Here is a 23,475-nt window from a genome sequence, read left to right on the forward strand (position 1 = left end):
AATGTTTACATGCAACTGGATACTGTATCATGACTGACAGAACTTACACATTGCAAATTATCAATTCTTGAATTCTTTGCCTCCATATCCATAGACGCCCTACTCTCCATCTCATCAACCTGACGATACGTAATATCACTTTGGGTAGCACGGTGGGTCACTGGCACACCTCGAGGAGGGGGCATAAGCCCTACAAGTGGATCGCCTAGACCACCACTATGACCAGTCTGAAACAAAGGTACACCAATACTCTAGCCTTAGTCTTACGAATGAAAGGGGTGGACATTTCGTCTTCATGGGAGTTGGCCATGCTGATGAAGAGCTTTGAACAGTCATGTCCACCAAAGGAACTAAAAGTCCCAGATTGGGATCAGACCATGGTACTGAGTAGTCTGACAAAACCCCACTACGAACCACTAAGGCAGTCCACAGATAGGAGCCTGACCCTGAAGACAGTCTTCTTATTGGCCCTAGCTTCATATGATGATGTCCTCAGAATCACAAATTGTGAATATGTTACAATGAAAATTGTGGGATGGGATGTATAGTTTATCATGACCAAAATGTATTAAGAAACTGGTGTGTTAATGGAGGCTTAATCATGCAGTAGTAAATTTTTCTCACACTGGATACTGGCCAGCATTTTCTTGTCACTATAAATTCAAGATTATTATTATTATAAAAAAAAAAAACTTTGTAACCACTTTATACAGACTAAAAAATCTTATTTGATTAAGGGATTCAGCTGTTTGTACGAGGCTCTTGAATATGTAGCTGAATAATGTTACAAGTACAATATAGGCTAATTATAAAATATAACATCAGTATTGAAATTTGCCAATATTTTACTATTATTTTGTGCTTAACATGAAAAATAAAAGGATTTTCAACTCTGATGACTTATGATATCTATAAAACTCACCATATGGCCCAAATGTGTTTGAGGGGATGGACTTTTCGCGCCAGAATGTCTGTGGGGTGAATTAGTCGTTAAGGGTGTGGTTTGTTTATTAAAATATTCGTTGATTTTCTTTGAATCTGACGCTCTACTCATCTTAGGGGCTGCACCCCCTCCACCTTCATCACTCTGCCCTTGGTTAGAATTGGTACTTTTCCTTTTTCTTTTTCGGTCAGAAGGTGTTCGCTGCTGAGCTTTTTCAGGACTAGTGCTTTCTTCCCGATCAGATGAGCCTACAAGAGGTTGGAATTGTAAATTAATAACAAAAATGTAGATTTACTGAGAGAGAGAGAGAGAGAGAGAGAAGAGAGAGAGAGAGAGAGAGAGAAGAGAGAGAGAGAGAGAGAGAGAAAATAATTTTGACAATGCTTACAAGAATAAACCTAATAACACGCACACACACACAAAAAGCTTCAAAAGTTTCATTATGACACCAATGAATCTGCAAATATCTCAACCAACACTTAAGATACCTACCGGTGCTTAAGTTGGAGTCTTGCCTCTCAAATATCAATGACTGAGTCCCTGACCCTGAGGACATGGAAGTAGGGGGCTGAGTAGATGTGGGAGTGCTAGGGCTACTCCCCCCTAAGTGGACCTGCAACAAATTTATAATCGAGGTGAATAAATATTTCAAGAACACGAATTTAACTCTAGCAAATACTTGTAAATAGAAGGAAACATGAGCAGCATTTTGAACTGTAAAAGGTCTTTTGCATACTGTACTTTTACTTTGCATGCTGCAATGCAAGTTAATTAATTTCTCAATAATACAGGATTATAAACCAAAGACAATACAACACTACATAGATGATGGTGATGTTCTTAGCAAGACCTGTAGATCATTAAAATTCTCCAAAGCAATTATAAAAATAAAGTCATGAACATAACTTCATAAGACATACATAAAGCATCATCCCACAGAGTATTTTCTGTCTAAAGAAAGAGACTACATTGTGTGCAGGTTAAAAAAAAAAAAAAAAATCTCTCCTGCAAAGCTCAGCACCCTCAAATGTACTTGAAAATATAAAAAGATATTATTGGATATTTTACATTTACTACATAAAGTCAAGGAGGCATTAGATGGCAAGTAAACTGAAATACTACAAGAGAGAGAGAGAGAGAGAGAGAGAGAGAGAGAGAGAGAGAGAGAGAGAGAGAGAGAGAGAGAGAGAACGAGACCGAGAGAGAGACGAGAATGAAGCGGAGGAGAGAGATGAGGAGAGAGAGAGAGAATGTAATGACGGGCACTGATTTGCACTCATACAAAACTTTGGTAATAAACATTCCTCGAAAACACAGAAAAAGCAAAGGACACAGTAAAATAGAAAATCAAATAGATGTTCCCTAAAGAAACATAAAAGAAGGTATTTCAATAAAGCACTAGACTGTGTGATAATGTAAGACATTTTGAAGATATTCTGTATTTTTCCTACATAAACAAACATGAAGTCTTGTATACAAGAATATTTCTAACAGCAGCTGGAAACAATCGCTGAAGCCTAGTAACAAGGCAGTTAATTGCTGGCAGGTAGGTGAAGGGCGAGGTGCTGCCCACTCACCTATAGGTAACAGTCAAACTCTTAAGAAAAGTCAGATTCCCAGTTACTAACCTATGGAGGAGCTGACATCTGTAACCCCAGAGCACCTGGCACAAAGATTCAAATGGCTAATAGGGCAGACCTGGTATCCAATGTGCAATTTTACTAAGGAATGTAACTCAGGCAGAATGCAAGCCTGTCAGTCTGACAGGAGCACGAAAGCTACACAATGGTAAAGCATCTACCTTAAGACTAGAGAAAACTAAAAAAGTCCATGGGTCTATAGATGTTCCCTTATAAGGAAGGGGGGACCTATCGGTCAAGATCCTTTCTCAATACCCAACCCACAGTTACTTCTCAATTGGGATAGTGAAACTCTGAACCTTGTGTACTAAAAACAAATGGAATCCAGTTAGTTTCTTGCAAAAACAACTGGAGATCCCACTCAAAACAGGCCCAGGGTCAGAGGAAGGTGCCAAGCCCATTCTAGTTGGCCAACACATAAGACCTGACAGAAGCACCGAAGAGGAAACAAAAAGCACAAATTCAGATTGTTCTATGCCTGTCTTTCACACAACAAAGGTTGAACCATCATTAGAGGACACGACAGAAACTCTTTGAACTTCACAAAAATGGGGATGAGGGAGTTCCAGTCATAGTCTTGGAGAGCAGACTGAATAGAATAATGACAGTATTCACAGTCAAGCTACCACATCTCAGACTAGGGATAGGATAATTTTTGCAAGATCTGATGACTTTAGGATGAGATTTCATTCCTTTCATCAAGGTATGAGTGAAAGAATATGAATTTCTGATCACCCGAAATAAGTTCCTCTAATTCCACACAGGCAGAGCAGGGAATCAAACTCGAGACTATCGAATCCGTAGGTGCGTAAGACAACAACAAAAACTTTCCAGTTATCTCTACAGAGTAAGGGAAGCAAAATTCCTTCTAACAAGGAAAAACCTATTATCTACAACTATCAGAAGATTGCAGATTTCCCTGGGTCCATTGCATGGGGGAAAAGGCTATTGCAAAACAGGTAGGACTATGTGCATTATCAACAATCTTCAGTGACTGTAACCTCATAGTATCAACATTTTTTGTACACAATGTTTAAAAACTAATGTAGCTTATCTCCAAAAACTGACCCCGAGATATGACATAAAAAGATAGTGAACATTCACATTCAACCTCTCTATAAATATACTCAGACCAATCACTACATACAAGTAAAATAAATGAGAATACTATACAAATATCTGCATAAATATAAAAAAATAAATTACTTCCACCTAGTCATATCTACCTTTCATAAAAAAATTAATAGTAAATTATTTGTCTTGCATATATATCTCCTCCTTACATATCTCTATACGTACTCTTTAAGTGGCAAACAAAACTACTAGATTTAGACATAATTACATTCATGTTTAGCCCTTAATGGACAGATACCTCATATGAGTAGCAAAAACAGGTTTTGGGTGGTGGATGGATTCACTCATAGTGAGAATCTATATTACACGCCATCGATTTGGGGGAATCAGGCGAGAAAGAGGTTCCATTACTTCTATAGCCAATTCTAGGTGGCTATGACTTGGTTGTGTGTCTGACTTCAAGGAGACTTACTGGCCCCTCTCACATGGTGTCTTTTTATACATTTTCTTATAAATATATATACCCAGGGGTTGCTGTTGGTTTTAGTCGTATCTTTTATGATAGTATGTCAGTTATAATTGTAATATTGCAAAGAAAAGTGCAAAGAAATATTAGAAAAAACATGTATAAACCAAAAAAATGGTGCTGCATTGTCAATTTCAGAAAATTTACGTAAATATTTTACAACATATATACTCAAAATTTGTCACTGATTTTAGCTCTTATCTGTTTCGATATAGTGCAATTTGTATTTTCCATAACAAACCTGATGTCTTAACATTAAGATAATCTTCTAGCACCAGCTGGAAATCCAGTAAAATTAATAAAAAAAAAACTAGTGTAATCCAGGAACTATGTATTGGCATCTAAGCTTGCCCACGGGGTTTGTGGGAACTCCCACAATGACCAGTTTTGACTGTCAAAGGGGTGGTTTGAGGTGGGCCCTTATATGTTAAGACCTCAGGTTTGTTAGTTATGTAAAATACAAATTGATTAAAACAATTTGTCATTTGTTCATATACGAAACAAACCTTTGGTCTTAATATTAGGATGGAATTATTCATTGGTAGGAGGCAAGTATCCTTAACTGACTGGGAGTTTGCCACCTTTAGACCAGTCCATTTCCAAATAATAATATTCTAAGGCAATCGACTACAACCTCAGAACCTACGATATATGAGTGTCTATTAGTTCATCTCTCTGGGTATTTCATATGCTAACATAGTTCATTGCATTTGTGGGAAGATGGAGAGCTATCAGTTCTCAAAACAAACCTACATATCTTGTATGTGGATTTGTTATCACCCCACTCTCTCCTTGCTATAGAGAGGGGGTGCATTTCTACTGAAAAGTATCTTATTCTATTGATTACCTTCACAGCTTGTCTGTCTCACTCACCTGTATCCAGTCTGTTCCAGTTTATAATGGTACTCATCCTCTTATTGGCCATAGGTACAGAGGTAGATAGAAAACATAAGAAACAAGACCAGTCATCTCATTCATTCTACTTTCATCCCTTCACCGTAGACTAGATATTAACTGACCCGCCAGGGATACTAGATGAGCTATCCCACTTGTTGAGCAGCCACCACCAGACCCAAGGGAAGTGTCCAAGGATCTATGGAAAACATCCTTTAAATAAAAGCAAGTGAAAGTTGTCTGACGTAGCCAAACACCACCTTTCAAAATCCTCTCAACAGACATATTTTTCTTGAATGCCAAAGAAGAGCTCCGGCCCCTAATGTCATGAGCTCTAGCTTCACAAAATTATCTGACCTTCCAGATTCTGTCAAATATGCATCCCTGATTGTTTCCCTTAACCAAACAATATTGTATTCTTAAACACTTCTTTCTTGACCTGGCTTGTACTCACAAAAAGCCTTTGATATCTGAGTCTGCGATACAGAGCTCTTTTAGAATAAGCTCGTAGTGCCCTGACAGGAGATAACGACATTTCTTCAGGGTCATTATCCACAGTCTTCCAAAGAAGATATAGAAAAGGAGACAAATCTGTGATCTGCCACTGATGGATTTTGAGTCTTAGCTATGAATTCTAGTATAAATTCAATCACTATTGACTTCCAACCTCTGGAATGCTTCACATCATATGACAAACCATGTAACTCGCCTACCCTTTTGGTCGATGCTAGAACCAAAAAGAACACTGCTTTTAGAGACAAGCTTCTATCTGTGGCTTGTCACAATGGTTCATATGGGAGCTTAGCAAGGCTAGCCAATACCATGGTTAAACCCCAATCGGGAAACTTTAGTTCCTTAGAGGAACAGGACTGCTCAAAACTCTTCATTAACATAACTATTTCCCATGAAGAGGAAATATCAACATCTTTCATTCGTACCCCCTTTACGGTATGTACAGAAAGATGTTTTTCTGTTCCGAGGCATATCAGAGAATCAGCTAACTACTGAATAGAAGTTCTTAGTGGAGAAACACTCCGTAACACCAATCACAGTAGACAGACCTCTCTCTCTGGTACACACCTGTCAATGACTTTCCAATATATCCTGCCTCTGTGACGCTGCTTTTTGAGAAAAGCCTCTTGCTTGCAGGAGATACTCGACAATCTCCACCTGTGAAGAGACAGGGACTGTATTGACTGGTGGTACCTCTCCATGTAGGTTGTTCCAGGGAGGTAGTTCTCTCGGAACATCTACCAGGACTTCTAACAGGTCTGGGAACCATTATGCCTTCGGCCACAAGGGGGCTACCAGGGTCATCTACAATTCTCTACAGCCCACTGATGAAGTTGAACAGTCATAAGGTGTTAACTGTCGAAATACCAGACCTTGTTTGTTTACTTATGCTACTGCTGTAGTGTTGTCTGACATCAATACTACCGAGTGCCCCTTCACCCTCTCCCAGAACTCCTGTAGTGCTAGAAATTCTGCTTTTAGTTCTATATGAAGTTCTCTGTCCTTCCGACTCCCTTTTCCCAGAATCATCAGCTCCGGTATGTGAGCACCCCAACCTTCAAGTGACGCATCTGAGAACAGCAGAGCTGGGGAGGGCTGTTGAAGGGGTACCCTTACTGTCAGATTGTTGCCTTGCAACTACCACAGTAGATCTTTCCACAACTTCTGTTGACAGTGGAATCTCCTCGTATGGATGATCCACTTGGTGATCAAAATTCTTTCATCCTCCATTGTAAAGATCGAAGTTGTAGTCTCCTGTGTGGAACTAACTTCTCCAAGGAACTTAGGATCCCTTGAACTACTTGCCACTGCTTTGCTGGCTGTTTCCTTTCCCAGGAAGTAATTCACTACTTCTTTTGCATTTCTGTATCCTCTGATCTGAAGGGGAAGCTTTGGCCTTTACTGTGTCTATATCATCCCAAAGTATACCAGCCTCTCACTAAGATCCAAACGGCCTCTCCAGATTTATCACAATGTCTAAGGTGTGACAAAACTGGAAAAGATGTCTGTCCTGAAGTAATTTTTCTCGGGACTTCGCTATCATCGGCCAATTGTCTAGGTACTTTATTAATCTGATTCTCTGAGCATGAGCCCACGTTGATACAAGTGAATTCTCTTGTAAATACTTGTGGAGATGTTGTCAATCCGAAACACAGAAATCTTAAATTGAAAAACCTTCTCTGCCAGACTGCAGCGAAGAAACTTCCTGCATGTTGGGTGAGGATCTGTACACACCGAAGTTAAAAATCTCAAACTAAGAAACCCACTCACTCCAGGGCATTTCCTTCGTTTCTTGCAGGATCCCAAATAAAGTTTTGTTGGTGAGGCAAAACCCTCCATGATCTCTCAAAACTTGGATAAAAACCTACACGATCACACACACTGAGCACACCCACAGAAAAGATAGAAAAAACGGGCAAACTAAACCGACTTTAAAGAGATAAGAGAGTAATCACGTCCTCTCTTAAACGTGGTATGAAAGTAACTGATGTGCTCACAGGATGCCCAAAATTTGTGCGAGCTCCCAAATACCCTGTGGGCAAGCACAAATGTCAATAGTTCCTGGATTACAAAAGTTTTTTTTATTAATTTTAAAAGATTATCCTGATGTTAAGACCGAAGGTTTGTTTCATATATGAACAATGAAGTTTTCATAATAAAACTAATACTGTAATGCTTACCTGAACACCTGAATTAGCCCTGGTCACTGACCTGGGCTAATTCAGGTGTTCATGGTGTATTACAATATATAATTTTACAAAACAAAATTCAATATTAGAAAAAACTAGTATAACTTAGTAAAATTTACAATGATCTTTTTCTACATCTCGTGGAAAGTAGGGAAGTATGGGACCTTGAAAACTTTGAAAAAGCCTTCATGATATAAAAGCACTTAAAGATTACTCTAAGTGAAGAAAATGAACTACTGTATATGTTTAATATACGGTCTTTCAAGTGATAACACTAAGGTTAGCTGTTACTGGACAGGTAAATATATCAATATGCAGCTCCTCAGGCCGGGTAAACTGAGGCTGGAGGAAAAAAAAAAAAAAAAAAAAAAAAAAAAAAAACCCACACACACACACATACATCAATGGAAACAGGAAGATATGCAAATATACATGGTGAAAGAAAAAAAAATTCTAAAAAATTTTCCCTACCTTCCACAAGAAGTTGAAAATGACTATTTACAACCCCTTTTACAAGAAAGTCGTAAATTTTACCAACTTATATGCTTTTTCTAATAAATAAACTTATTTTATTTGGTAAAATTATAATTACTGCTCAAACAATATCAAAAACAGATAATAAGTAAAAGCAGTAACACATTCTTAGCATATTTGTTGAAAAAAATATTTACATAAATTTACCAAGAATGAAGATTCAGGAACATTTTTTCTCGCTTTACAAGTTTTTTCTAATATTTCTTTGCAGTTTTTTGCACCTCTTTCCAGCCCGATTCTTTTCAAATCGATGGCATGTATTATTGTTTATCTGCAGGATCAATCTGTCCACCACCCCAAACCTGTTATTACTACTCCCGAGGATCAATCCGTCCATTAAGGGTTAAAAAAGACGTGCATCTATGAAGAGATACCATAAACATGGCAATGACAGATGCCACCTGCCTTTAAAATTTGTATAAAAATTTCAATATTTGTATTTTTCCTGGATATACAAATTGGAGCCTTTTATGCAGTTTTACTCCTCAGCATGAATTGGAACTGGTCACTTAATCCAGGCTTGAGGTGGGATTATGATATAAGGTTCTGGTTTGTATACCTGGGATTATGATAAAAGGTTCTGGTTTGTATACCTAAGAAAAATATCTTCCTTAACAATTTGTGATTTGTCCCTATGGGAATACAAGCCACTACCTCAGAGCAATAGATTCACTCCTTAAGAGGAAAGATATTAAAGATAGTTTCCTAACTAACTGGCTGGCTGAATCTCTACCAAGAAATAATAAGCTCCTACTGATAGAACATTGAGCCATAGTGAGATGTATCTAACTATCACTCTAGGAAAACTGATTACCAATTGTTACCCTTAAGATAGGGTAGTGCAGGTTGGAGGCCAGCTAATACCCAGGTCAACCATATCCCTCTTAATAGGGAAGGCAGAGGGAATCACACTCCATGAGTAGAGGTTCAAGGTTACAAAGCCCATTTGTGTAATCTAACTGCATTGTGGCCGATCATCCATCACATAGTTGGTCTGAATTCTGCCTTGCAGAGGAAGGAAGGAAGAAACAAAGAGTGAGTGAGTCAGTCCCAGAAAAACATCCCCTCACAGGATGAACAGTATGGCTGCTTGACTACTTCACAAAGCCAGGAAAAAAGGGTGTTCGGGACCCAACCTTCCTTTACGTGCTGGTGATACCAAGAGATCCTGACACTGGCCTAAGAGGTCAGATTCTTAAAGACAGTGGCACAGACTTGCACTAGGCTCTCTACTCACAAATTCTTTTAAGTAGGGCACCAAGTTTCTAGTCTACTGTCAGAAAGTGACACTATTCCAAGTTTGCCACAAACTCCTGATCAGAATAAGAGTACTAATCCCTAGCTCCTGAGAACCACGTAAAAAAACAACCATGCTTGTAGGCTGTCAAAAGGTTATGACATGGTAAAGGCATGCAAAACAAGTCTTGAGGGTGAAATCTCAATTTGAAGTCTCTTCCAAGAGAACTTTGGTGCCTCAACTACGCTTTGGAGTGCCACAACCCACTTTGAAGGGTAAAGCTAACGAGGTGGCCAAGACTGTTCGTCTCCTATGAGCATGATCAGGCACACTTACCAAGAAAAAGGTCCGTGCCCTTTAGTTAGAAGACCTGGCTTAAGGCAGAGCAAGAGGCTTCATCAACAAGACTGAGAAGAGCCTGTCTCGAAAAAGGTGGTATGCTGCAAGCTAACTAACAGAACATAAAAGTGGGCCACAAGGAATCATTGCACACCTTGACCACAAGATTTAACATAATGGTGACACACCTCATATGATCACTCAGCAAATCATATATAGACAGGAAGAAAAACAAGACATTCTGCGTCCTACAGGCTTCTGGAAGACATTTTTCAAGGCAGCCTGTGGTCTGGAACAGAGGAACAGATCACTGGGGGATTCTTGTATCCATGTGGCAAACTGGAGTACACCGAAATTTTTAATAACCTTTCCCATGGAAGAAATTATAGACCCATCTGTCCCGACTGAATAGCCCTGGAATTTGACCCATTCCACTAAAACTTCCCACCTAGGCTGGCAGCTTGATGGCAAGGCAGAACACACACTCATGAATCTGCCTGGCCATCTGATGGTGGTAAAGGAAAACAAAACATTGTTTGTTGATGTATTATTATTATTATTATTAAAAAGGATTAGTTTATCCAGACCTCTGAGCCTAATGTAAACCACTATGGTTGTGCTGTTGCTCATCATGACGACAGAATGACCCATCACAGAATACCAGAATACTTGCAGGGCTAGTAGCACCATTTGCATTTCCAAGATAATGATCTGCAAATGAGGCTTATCCTGCCTATATGCCTAAGGCAGACAGATTACAAAGTGTGTATACCCTACCCTTCGTTGATGCATCCAAAAACAGGAAGATGGAGTTCTAGGGAACTTCCACAACGAGGTTCCTGTCATCCAGCCACCAAGCAAGGCTGTCATTCACCTCCTTGCCCTAGGGTACAAGCCAGGAGGGAGTATCACTTTGAACTGCCTAATGCTGCTTGCTCCAGTTATCATTGAAGAAAACTGAGGGTAAATTACCTAAGCTATGCAAAATCTGATAGACACTCATTTCTGCCTTATCTATAGGCATACCCATGTACTTTGCTGCTTGGACACAAGCACTGACTTCTCTAAGTCAATCACGATCCCCAGGGAGCAATAAAATGCAAGACAGCATTCTCTGTTTATGGCAACTGTGCTTACAAGGAAACCAGAACTAGCCAATCATCCAAGTAATGCACCAAGCATATACCCTGCAAGTGGGCCCAAGCCAATACCAGGGGGAACACTCACATGAACATATGGAGACTGTTGACAGTCTGAAGTATGGGGCTTCAAAGAAGTGACCTCATTGAAAAGTGGAAGTTCCTTCTGAAGGACTGATGGGTGGCACCTGAAATTATGCATCTTTTAGACATAATGAATGCAAAAGGATACTCTCCACAAAGGCATCCAACAAAAAAAAGTGCAGTTTCCATCTCGAACAGTCTTTACAACTAACTCATTCAAAGGAGAGAGATCAACTAGTGTTCAGTCACCAGCCATTTGCTTTACAAAGTGTGTTCAATTTCAACTTCCAGGGTACTATTCTTCAAAATCCCCTACTCACCTGCCAATGAGGTTAGAGCTCTCAGCAATCCTGGAAGGCAGGTCTGGGAAGGAGTCATTCCTTTGAAGGTAGTCTGTGTCTATTCTGAAGGACACAGACTACCCAGACCTGGGAAGGGTGCAGGGCTTTCCTAGAGAAAGAGGTCTGGGTCTGAGGAGGGAAGGACTCCCCCAAAACCAAACACAAAAATAGAGGCTGCCCCAAAGGCCCAGCGAGGGTTCCCTTTATTGCTCTGAAAAACTGGAAAGATGCTACATGGCTGATCAAGGTGCCTGGCTATCAGAATGGCCCCTAGCCACCTAAACTTTACCCTTTGGAGAGTGTAAAGAGGGACCCAAGACTGATCTGTTCCACTGAGTATGACTATTGCCAAATAAATTTGTTGGGAAAATGGTTCCGACAGAAGTATTCTGGCAAGTAGTTTTCTCTAGTGTGTCAACGACAAAGAGTAGCTTGCTTGATCAGCTGGAAAGCAGGGAATCACCTGATCTACGGATCAGATTGATATCCTGATCCAAGACATCACCTTTCTAAGGACATCCTCTGACAGGCAAACTAATGCCATTGCCTTCCCCAAGAGCCTGACAGAACTCCTTATGAAAGGGCTTCTTCCAACAAAGGGAAAAGAGGCAGATGATGATGATGATGATGGGGAGGAAGGGAAGATATGCCATTGTGTTCTTCGCTTTAAACTGTCCACGTGTTTTACTTTTCCTAGAAAGCCGCACCAATGGAGTACAGCCTGTACTTGATATTATCCTTATAAGAAACGGCAGCAAAAGACAGATCACTTGGAATAATGAGTGGAAATATCTGCCAGTACAACAAAGCCACCAGTAAAGCACTGGTAGTGGGACAGCAAACCACATGCACCTTGGTTATCACTATCAGAGAGCACAGCCAGTCATTCAACCTATGTATCTAATTCCCTTGCAAAAGCAGAAAGTATGAAGAGAGGCCAGTCTGTCCAGCAGGAAGGACCAGAAAAGTTTTAGCAGCATCAAAGATGAGTAATCCCCTCTCAAACAACAGATAAACAACTTTTGGCCTTCCTCTGCTGTTGTTGAACCTAACCTCTGCAAGGAGACCAGCCACCACTCTCAGCATAACAAACCGGAACACTATCACCAAAGGCACAAAACAGAGAAACACCTTCCTTTCCTTATTGCAATCTGTCTTAACAAAAATATCAACACCAACCATACAATGAAAATGACAAAAGTTTCAACTCAGCAGTTAGCAAGAGCACATCAAAATGTCCTCAGTCAATGGCAACCAGAGAAAAAGTGCTTGGTTATGGCAAGGGAGTGGGGATTCCCCACCAGCCACCAGTCAACTAACTTTTTACCAAATTTCAACATCTGATTCTAGCTCACACTGAGGAATACATATGCATGAAAGGTGCGAGCTTGTATTCTCAAGGAAAAAAATGTAGTTCCACCAGATCAATATGCTAATCTACATTTGAGAGGCCTAGCTGAAAAGGAAATTCCTGAACATTGAACATAGGGGCAAAAGCTGCAGTGAGAACAAGTTTAGTGAAGTATGTTGAGCAACGTGAGGGAAAAGACCAGAGAACAGGTGGGAGAGAACAATAACTAACAACGTACAGAGTTCCAATGCACCTAGCTATACATAAAGAAAATAGGAACAAAATCTGTGGTGGTGGTGGGAGAGAGAAAAATAGGAACATAGTATGTGGTAGGATAAACAATGTACGTACCAGTAGAGAAAGTAATAAAAACATCAACAAACTGTCTTTTCAAAGATAACATGATACAAAATGTTGAGCTTGAAAAAATGACACAATAGCTGTAGACACTGGTTACGACCAAACTTCCTCCAAACTGAGCTATTTTGCTCTCACTTTCAATTAAAAAAGCTGTAGAAATGTTTCTACATCTTTATATATATATAAAAGTTTTCTTTGCAATTCATATTTTTACTATGATTCCTTCTAAGCAAAAAGTTTAAACACTGTATATATATCATGGATAGCTATAAAATGTTAAGCTACTCAAATGATGGAACAAAGTTAACCTCAATTAATCTACATATTTTCCAGGTACAGTAAACTATATTTTATAAGGTTTCTATACCTGGGATACAGTGTATTAAAACAGAATGTTCCAAATTAAAAAAATCTTTCTCCCAACAATTCAACACAGGATTACATCGACTTCCAGGGTTAAAAGCACAGGTTCATATCGACCTGGTGTAAAAAATGTCACTGACAATAGGATACGCTAAATAAGCTGGAAAAAATACACACTGTGTAACTGTTGGAACATGTACAATAAATAGAGAGGAAAAATGAGGAATGATTAGCCACACAGATCAAAATGAAATGCACAAATGTGTAGTAGTACTTGATTTTTCTGTATGTATAGAATGTTTGAAAAAGATAAAAAATTTAGGTCCAAGACAAACTGTAGGAAGGATACAAATAAACAATTGTAACTGCAAAGCAAAAGCTTACTGAATGTCTTCCATTTTCATAAGAGAAAAGAGACAGCAGAGTACATGTACAAGTAGTAAATGAGAGAGAGTATGTCAGCATGTATATGAGAGAGAGAGAGAGAGAGAGAGAGAGAGAGAGAGAGAGAGAGAGAGAGAGAGAGAGAGAGAGAGAGAGAGAGAGAGAGAGAGAGAGAGTAGCAGGATTATGAAAAAACAAAAATAATCAATACATTACATATGGTATGGGAAATCAGCATTCTTACAGTTGAAAAGAAATGTTATTGCCATTGCCAACCTCCCTGACACAACCCTGCTGACTACCAAAAGGTATAAAGGTTATAAGTTAGTATGTATACATATAGTGTACACACACCCAACATGATAAAAAAAAAAAAAATCTTGACAGTCGGAACATTATTTTTCCTCCTCAGAGCTACAACATTCTTGAAATGTGCTTAGAGAAAATACGGCAGAGGCAAGTCTCTGCCATCTGAAATTGGTCCAGTGGAAAACTAGGGTGTCTGCTCTCAGCAATGCATCCTTTGTAAGTTCATTTATTATGAAGCATATCATAGTTGCCAAGAATATCAATATGTGTGAGCAACTTTTCAGCAATATTTTTCTTCCTTTTTATGCTTCGTATCATACTATTACAGTGCATGAGTACTAAAATACCTGACAATTTCATATTTTTTTATCATTATTACACCACACTGGTTCAAGCATCAACAATCCCAGAAACATTCATCACTCTGACTTGAACTTAAAAATTTGAAATTTTAAATAATTTTATATGCCATGATCTCCCAAGGAAACCTGTAAAAAGTACACTATTTTTAACAATTATCCCCCAAAGCTTTGCACTCAAAAAGGGCATAACACCATAACTAACACAAACTTGGCAACCACAACACAAATGATGGCTTTAACCTCTGCTTCTATGCAACCGCATAATCCACTAGGGGTATGTCTAAGTTTAACATTACCCTTTCATTACATGACTATATCAGAGGACATCAAAATTGAACATTATGAATGTAATTTACTGTGTGTAAACTAAAGCTGAACAACAGCATCACATAAAAGAAAAAAGAAAAAAAAGTTTTCCAAAGGACCAATCAAGGCAGCAGTTACAAGATCCAGGGCCATCCATCCCTCCCACCTTCTGAATCTTTATGCAAGTTCACGTTAAGTGCCATAACTTTCCATTTCAACTCAAGAGAGCTAAGTAACTTGTCTTTCAAAATGCCAATGGTTTTACACAACACCTACATGACTACCAATCAGATAGAACTATTGGGTCAGTCCAAGTGACAGTGAGGACAGAGACCTTCAAACAATTCACTGAAGTGATTTACAAAAGTACACAAAAAATTTAAAAACTAATATAAAAGAAATTAATTGAAACATCTGTCCTCACCAGTTTCATTGAACCAATCAAATTCAAATTTCTTTCTTTTTTACTTTTTTTTTCTCAATGAACCACATGTCTAACCTTCTCTAGTCTCCCTGCCTCTAGATTCAGGTGTGCAGGGAGGTCTGCCCTGGCTCCTAACCTCGCCACTTCCCCAGTCACCCTGGAACCCCCTCGGCCACCACCCCTGGGAGGTGTAAGGGACCACATGGCTTTTGATGTCTTCCTTTGTTGCAGCTTTGAGAGGTTGTTGTCTGACTGATCCAAGTCAATCAATCCTACCACAGGACACTTATTCTGGGATTCACAAAAATTATATGAGACAGAATGAATATCATACGGCTGAGGCAAACGGGCCTTGACCGCTTCAAGGGAATGATGGCCTTCACTGTCAGGTACACTGCACTGTGGGACACCAGTGCCTAAGGCCTCAATGTTTCTGTAGCCACTTTCAGGGATGGCATGAGTTACCTCTTGACTGCCGGGGGGATTTTCTGCTCCCATCACATACATCGGATGAAGATGATGCTGCTTCTGTTGCTGCTGATGCCGCTGCCCTGGAAGACCATGGGTTGCCCCAGCCGTAGAATTAACTTTGGAATTACACGCAGAATCACTAGGGCCTAAACGAGGTTCTGACAAAGATGTTAGCTGCACATTGTCCTGGGGCTGAGCAGTATACCCAATGCCTAAGCTATTTGGCACAGGGGCACAGTGGGTCTGTGAACCAGACCCACATGAGGAGGATTCTAACCTCAATGCAGGAGAGTTAGGATCTTCCTTCATGACAGGTGTGCTTCCTAATGCACTTGAACTACTATGAGGTGTAATTTGGGTATTACAAGAGCCAATTTTCACATTTTCCACATGCTCGATACGCTCTGATGAAAGCAAAAAATGGGGGTCCATTACCCTGCCTCCTCCGATCCGTGCTTCCAGGAGCTCTTGTTTACGAGGATCCAGGACACTGAACTGCTCCATCTTAATGCCAGTCACCGCACCTGCAAAAGGAAACAGTAATAGTAACCCATGGAATGTATAACTAATAGTACACTATAAAAACATTAATGCCATAAAGTACAAAAGCTACAGATTAAAATATCTAAAGGGGCAGTCTACAAAAAGCACTTTCAACAACTGTTCTTGAATATGAGAATTATTGTAAGTTCATTCTGCAATCTCTTTTTCAACATCATTGCTTAATCTGGTTCTGTTGCAAAAAGCACAGACAAGGAATATGAACATAAATACTAGTTCAGGATGACCAAAGCATGGCTGTAACTGCACTCATTATAAATATGAGTGCTCAATTAAAGCTCTAACCTGCATTTCCACAGTAGTTATACACAACCAATCCCATATACTACATGGATATGGCAGAAATTGTCATTTACATCACAGAAGGGCCAAAAATACCGCATAACAAAAGAAAGCATAGGATATGCAAGACAGTTATATATCTATTTGTAACTGGGATATATATATGACAAAGTTCTCACATTGTGAAGTACTATTAGAATGCCCAAATTGACATGAAGTAATCACCATCTAATTATGGTATTTCATATACTTAATTCAATCATAAGTATTGTACTCCACTGTTGCTACTTAGCATGTGAACATTGCTAATTAGCAAATATGAACACTCAACCTTACTAAATGCTAACTACATCAGAAAATAAACAACAAATGGGGTAACGAGTAGGACCAGGAAGCTATACAGCCAAAATCCCCAATGGGGCAACTATCACTATGAAACAGGACCCACATCTTTCATACAATCAACAACAACCTTTTGTACCTAGCTCCCTTTTAACGCTTTCTTTTAACAGTGTTAGAATTACATCTTTTGCACAACCCTTAAAGAGTTTCTGAGGTCACTTACATGAATGTAGTAAAATGATACTCCAACATAAATATAAATCTCAACTAGGCTAATACAGAATACACATGCCTGATGTGTTCTGGTAGCATTGCAAATAATAGAAGCATGCACATGCATTACATAACACAATGGGTGTTGCATTAAAATGGTAATAATGTATCAAATATGAAAAAAAATGAAAAAGTTTACCTTTTTTTATCTAATAATATAGGCAAATGTAAACAAGTGTGACAGGTTATATGATTTCCAGAAGTCAAAATTACCAGAGAAATCAATCACAACATACTTGCCTCCCATATTAGTAATGTTTTTCCAAGTCAAATGGCAAGCTGACTCTTTATCACCCATGGAGTTGTGCATCTGGTCTTCATCAGACACTAGAATTTTGATCTATTATCCCATCAGGTCCATGAAAAATTAGCTTTCATTTTGTTTCCCATTACCTAACCAAACTTGTGTTACCAGATAACATTTCCAAAGTAAAAATGGGAGGAATTTTGTTTCCAGTTCAAGAGGAAATGGGTCTTTCTTTGTCAGTTAATTGTGTATGTATATAAAATATGGCAAGTGATAGACCTTGTGAACATTTGAAACTGGGGGTAAACCTTAACAAACATACCATTTGTCCAACCTACAAGTTGATGTTTTACATGGTACAGCTGATGTATATAAAATGGAATATTAGACACTAAGATTATTTGGTCAAACTATAATTTAGGGAGGAAATGGCTTACTTCTATCCAGTTTGTTAGGATGCATCCACACAACTGTCCTGTTATATTTTCAATCTTTACAAACTGTTTTGTGGGCATTGGAATTTTTTTTATTGTGTTAATATATACACATTTCTACCTTTCTGACTTATGCAAAGCATTCTAATTTGGGTAATCTACCAAATTCTAATTTTCCAAGTGTGGTCCTCAAGAATTGTTGGGCATAAGGGGATTGTAATGTTTATTTAAATGGTTTTAAGAGGTTTATAATTTTCTATGCACAGATATATCAATGTTTACTTTTTTTTTTTTTTTTTTTTTTGTCTTAAACTTCAATAGTACATAAAAATTCAGGAGGCCCTATTTTGTAAATTAACACAATTCATAAATCAAGTTCTCAAAACAATTCACACAAATGTATGTCGATTTTGATATGCTATGTATTCACAGAAAAGACCATACAAATTACAAATAAGAAAAGAAATAAGAAAAGGAAATTGTAAGATCACCTAGGATGCACAATAATGTCTATGTTCCTTGATAGGTCTAAAGTATGCCACAAATTTATTAAAATACATTCTCACAGACCCATTTGAACTGGCAAGATTTACCAGATGCTCAATTATTTATGTCACAAATATTATGGACAAAACCACCCAGGAACACTACCACTGGGATTGAACTCATTTTTATATTGAAATACCATAAAACTGTTGTTGCTGTTATTATATATATATGAAAAAGTTAGTATATCATTTACAATTAACACAAAAAACTTGTTACATCATCTAGGTAAAATGGAAACTTCATTTCACCTTAACTACTGCGGTCTTAAGACTAACAGACCCATGTTGCACTTCCTTCTTGTTAACATTAACTGAGGGAACTGTCTCCAAATGATACAAGCAAATTGGGGCATAACAAAATAGAGATCAGTCTGTAAAGTTCTTATTTTTTAATGAATCCTTCAGAACAGCCCAAGTAGTGTCTCAGGATGTAATACAATCATTATATAGTACTTATATAATAACCAACTGATCAAAATACAGGAACTTATGCATTTTCACTTGGACTATCATTACCTTACAAGATTACTAACAAGAATATTTATCAAACTGTACTACAAACATAATTATTTTGACATACAGTAATCTCTCCTGATAATTTTTCATATGTGAATTAGTTCACTCTCAACTGTTACCTTACAAATACCCAACCGATGCAATGATCTGTGCTATTATTTGCTTATCTTAGATGACAAATTGGTTTACTGGGCTACCTCCTAGTTCTATAAGGTTCAAATTCTGTTAAAATCCTTGGTTTATGCTATTTAATGTAACTATCCTGTCAAAAGCAAGCCGAGAAAGGCCTATTAAACAACATAGGAAGGACATCTTTAAGGTTATCATAAATCACAAAGGCTCTATACCATGGATAAAAGCTGGACCTTCATTCTTACAGCAAATATGAATAATTTAGAATAAATCATAACTGTGTTCAGGCTACTGATCAACCCTACTTTTCATAAACACCCTCCCTCCCATCAGAAAGTCAAGTCATAATTAAACAGACATTGAAATTCTGACTTATTACAACAATATCTTTCAGACCCTCAAAACTATCCTTTTCATCTAGGCCTATTCATCATTCAATTCTTCATCCTGGGCATTTCCAAAGTTAATGACAATATCATTTGACACTCAGCCAAATGTCAAACAACCAATCAAATACCCTTGTTATTTCTGTGTTTCACGCCACAACCGTTAAATCCCTTGGGTAAAAACAGCAGCCATAAGAAAATAGGTGTGAGAGGGGGAGAGAGAGAAGTCGAGAGAGGGAGATATAGATGGACATGGTGTGGGATAGTGGGAATCATCCGACGTCGAGAAATGGGGGAGAGAAATTGAAAGGCAAGGCAGCCAAGTTACTTCATGTCCGAGGCTTGTTACACCTAAATTTAGCCACCAAAAGGCCATTTTCACACCTAAATCATACATGGCGACGCCCAAGCGGCCCGCACTGGAAGACCATTTGAAAGAAAAATGGAAAAAGATGATAGTGAGGCCCCGGGCATCTCTTCACCCCCACCACGTCCATTACGTCCAAGCAAACAAAATTTTCCCGACCTATAACGATATCACCTTAATTTTGTCGAAACGGCGCATTCAACGCCATTTTCTCCCCCATTATCTCCAATGGTATTCTTCTGGGAGCATGCTCAGACCACAGAGTTGTAAATAAGCAGCTCGGAAAAGAAATGGCGAGCGAAATAATGGAAGGGATGAGCGTAATGTTTACCAACTCCCCTGACCGAACGGAGCATCGATTCGAGTACTTATTAGCCTTATTTTGGACTTACCCAAAGACATTTCGGCGTGCATTCACGATCCTCCATCACTTCATGATAGTAGGTCCCTCCCTAGGGCTCTTTCACACTTCAAACTATATCGCAAATGATCCAAATCCGACGAAATACAAATTTGTTGTCTCTCACTTGGTGTCTCTCCCTCATAGTCAACAATGAAGAGTATGAAACGCGGCTGCCGGCAAAACCACATCTCAACAGAAAACGGGAATTTTCGGAATGGATTTTGGGGAATATTTCCTTATTTTAGAGCATTTTACCTTAATTTCAATCTCACGTATACTGTGCATTATAAGATATGAGGTATTCAGATATATACTAGCAAATTACAACGTAATTTATGTACAACTGCCAACAGAAAACGAGATTTTCATTAAGCCTACCTACGAAAGATTTTGGGATATATATTTTTTTTCATTTCGTAGCAATTTGTTAGGATTAATATTCATGTCACTATATACGAATGTTTTAGCATTGTTTTGATAGTTTTTACATTACACGAATAATATTCTACATGCAACATCATGCAAAAAAAGAAAATAATGAATGGAGAGTACATTTAAGTGGAATTTTTACATAATGATTGAATAGTAAGTATTTCAATTCTATAATATCTTTTTATTAGCACGTGAATAACAGCCACCAACATTAGGGAATACACTCTGACAAAAAACTATTAAAAATAGATCTTATAAAAATACGTCGTTTTTCTGAGAGAATTCAATGGCTCCTGCAACTTCATTCAACTTTTAATTCATAACTTTAAAATGTCAAATACGTATTTGCAAGTTAATTCCAAGATGACAACGGTGAAACCCGAAAGATCTACACTAATACCTAACTGTTTTTAACCTAGGCACATTTCTGAATGGCAAATTTGGCAAAACAAAAAGAAAAAAAGACATAACACAGTTGGGACAGACACGAGACGACGATGTCATACGAACAAACTCAAGAAGAAGAAAACATCGCCACCTACAAAAATATACCACACTTGATCATCTAACCGAGTCTTCCTTTCATTTTATATCAGAAAAATATTGATAATTTAACCACTGTTATGATAGATATGAAGCCAAGGCGTATCTAGAAGAAAGAAATAATTTCACAGACACACGACTGGATTCTGGTTAGCAACTTCCGTTTTGCGCTTTTTTCCTTCAATACTCTGACCTATATTCGTTGGGCGCCGCCATACTTGCATATAGGGAAGGCAATTCGCCGATCAAAAGGTGTTTCATACAATCCTTTTATCGTTTTATCACTTTTAAATCGGCGGAAGGGACCAGTTCGAAGCAATATCAATATTTCATTTGCTCCATATTTCCTTTTGTCAGCAAACTCCCTCTGGTCTAAATGGCTGCTAAACTTTCAAAAAGAACCCCCCCATACTATAATATATATATATATATATATATATATATATATATATATATATATATATATATATATATATATATATATATATGGAATGAACACATATATGGTGTATAAATTTAAAAGAAAATTATGTGTGCGCGCGTATGGGTATCGAGGCAGGAGGGGACTCCAAATAAAACGTAAAACAACGAACTATGGTGCATTCCTACTCTTTTAAACCGCGGGCTCATACACTAATCCTGTACAAAAAGCTTTCATGGCGCTAGCCTCTTAATCACTGCCACACACGACCCACAAGCAGCACGTCGAACCCAGGTAAACAACTCCCAAGCAAGCACACTCTTTCGCTTCTCCTTTGGCAGATATGAAACATAACAAATCTTTCTGTATCTCCCTTTACTTCTTCTTGCTTCTTCCTACTGAACACCATATTGTTTGGAAGCTTGAATTTCCAATAAGTGGCCCCTGTGGGCTTGTTCCATATGAATAAGTTTCATTTGCTGAATATTAATAATAATAATTCACAAGATAGTCCCACAGTCTCCTTCTCTCAGATCATTCAGTTTTTTCAAGTTTCTAGGTTATCTATCTATACCTTCATTCTAACTTATAAATGTCATAGCTTAATCTTCCTTCAGCTGTCCCCGCAAGGGTTCACGTTACCAAACAGAAAAGGGGTTTGAACAATTTCTGATTGATACGCTACAAATGTCACTTTTTCGGAAAAGGAATGATGGACCTCACGGACTGTAAGCTTAGCAGGGCAGGACTTAACCAACGTCATTTTCTTTAGTAAAATATGCCCTTCTATATATACACCACTAAGGCACAGAAACTTGTAAAGGCTGAGGAATGCACCAATGATCTCTCTATCTCTCTCTCTCTCTCTCTCTCTCTCTCTCTCTCTCTCTCCTCTCTACACACACACACACACACACACACACATATATATATATATATATATATATATATATATATATATATATATATATATATATTATTCCACATGGACACTGTGAATGAACAGTAAAACCTGCTCCTAGAGATAAGTGAGCAAACGATGTCTCCTCGGATGGACTAACAAGTCTTTGAGACAACCTAGTCCTTATAACTTCTTGTAACATGCCTTTTTCCTCTTTAGAGGGAGTAGCGTCAGAAGGGAAGAGCCTGCCCGTTCTCAGCAAGTTCCTAGGTGTTGAGTCAGCTAGCTAAGCGCCCGTTTCTTGACCACAACAACGCCCATTCATAGCTAGGTCGACTGGTCGGCCGGGATCCAACCAGCCGGTCGGGGATCGAACCACGGACTTTGCAAACTGCTTACGGCCAATGCTTTCCCTACCTTTCCTCAGGTCAAAGCCGACGTCGAGTAAAATGTATTGGCCACAGTTTGAGCCATGCGAAGTGACCTCGCTTCTCGTCAATTTAACTGTTAAGCAGAAGTTATGACCTATATGACACACACACACACACACACACACACACACACACACACACACACACACACACATATATATATATATATATATATATATATATATATATGACTGGTAAAATGTGGATGCATCTCTTGGTATAAATACCACATTTTACCAGTAAAATGTGGTATTTATACCAAGTCATATATATATATATATATATATATATATATATATATATATATATATATATTATGTACTGGTAAAATGTGGATGCATCTCTTGGTATAAATACCACCTTTTCTGTAATTTTTCTCATTCACTTACCCGAAGAGAGAGACAGCAGTCTCTGAAATATAGTATTTTCTCTCCATATGTTGGCGTTTTTATGGGCTCCTTTTATATATATAA

The 23,475-nt window shown here is 38.3% G+C and overlaps 1 protein-coding gene and 1 long non-coding RNA gene across 9 annotated transcripts in view; one reads left to right on the forward strand and one right to left on the reverse strand.

The window, feature by feature from the left end:
- Nucleotides 1–23,475, forward strand: part of LOC135201798 (uncharacterized) — an 86,776-nt gene that overhangs the window by 62,518 nt on the left and 783 nt on the right. The window lies entirely within an intron of this gene.
- The window catches only part of LOC135201795 (serine/threonine-protein kinase tousled-like 2), a 218,805-nt gene that overhangs the window by 52,742 nt on the left and 142,588 nt on the right, over nt 1–23,475 (reverse strand). For 4 of the 8 annotated variants that reach the window (XM_064231053.1, XM_064231057.1, XM_064231058.1 and 1 more), the window contains 4 exons: nt 15,388–16,307; nt 1,436–1,556; nt 923–1,191; nt 48–227 (listed from right to left, as the gene is read on the reverse strand). In XM_064231053.1, the coding sequence (XP_064087123.1) occupies nt 48–227; nt 923–1,191; nt 1,436–1,556; nt 15,388–16,307 (1,490 nt within the window). Of the gene's footprint in view, nt 1–47; nt 228–922; nt 1,192–1,435; nt 1,557–15,387; nt 16,308–20,263; nt 20,432–23,475 lie in introns of those variants that run through there. The other 4 variants (XM_064231059.1, XM_064231061.1, XM_064231060.1 and 1 more) reach the window with 3 other exon arrangements.

Source organism: Macrobrachium nipponense, chromosome 28 (genome assembly GCF_015104395.2).
Source record: "Macrobrachium nipponense isolate FS-2020 chromosome 28, ASM1510439v2, whole genome shotgun sequence".
Classification (NCBI taxonomy): domain Eukaryota; kingdom Metazoa; phylum Arthropoda; class Malacostraca; order Decapoda; family Palaemonidae; genus Macrobrachium; species Macrobrachium nipponense.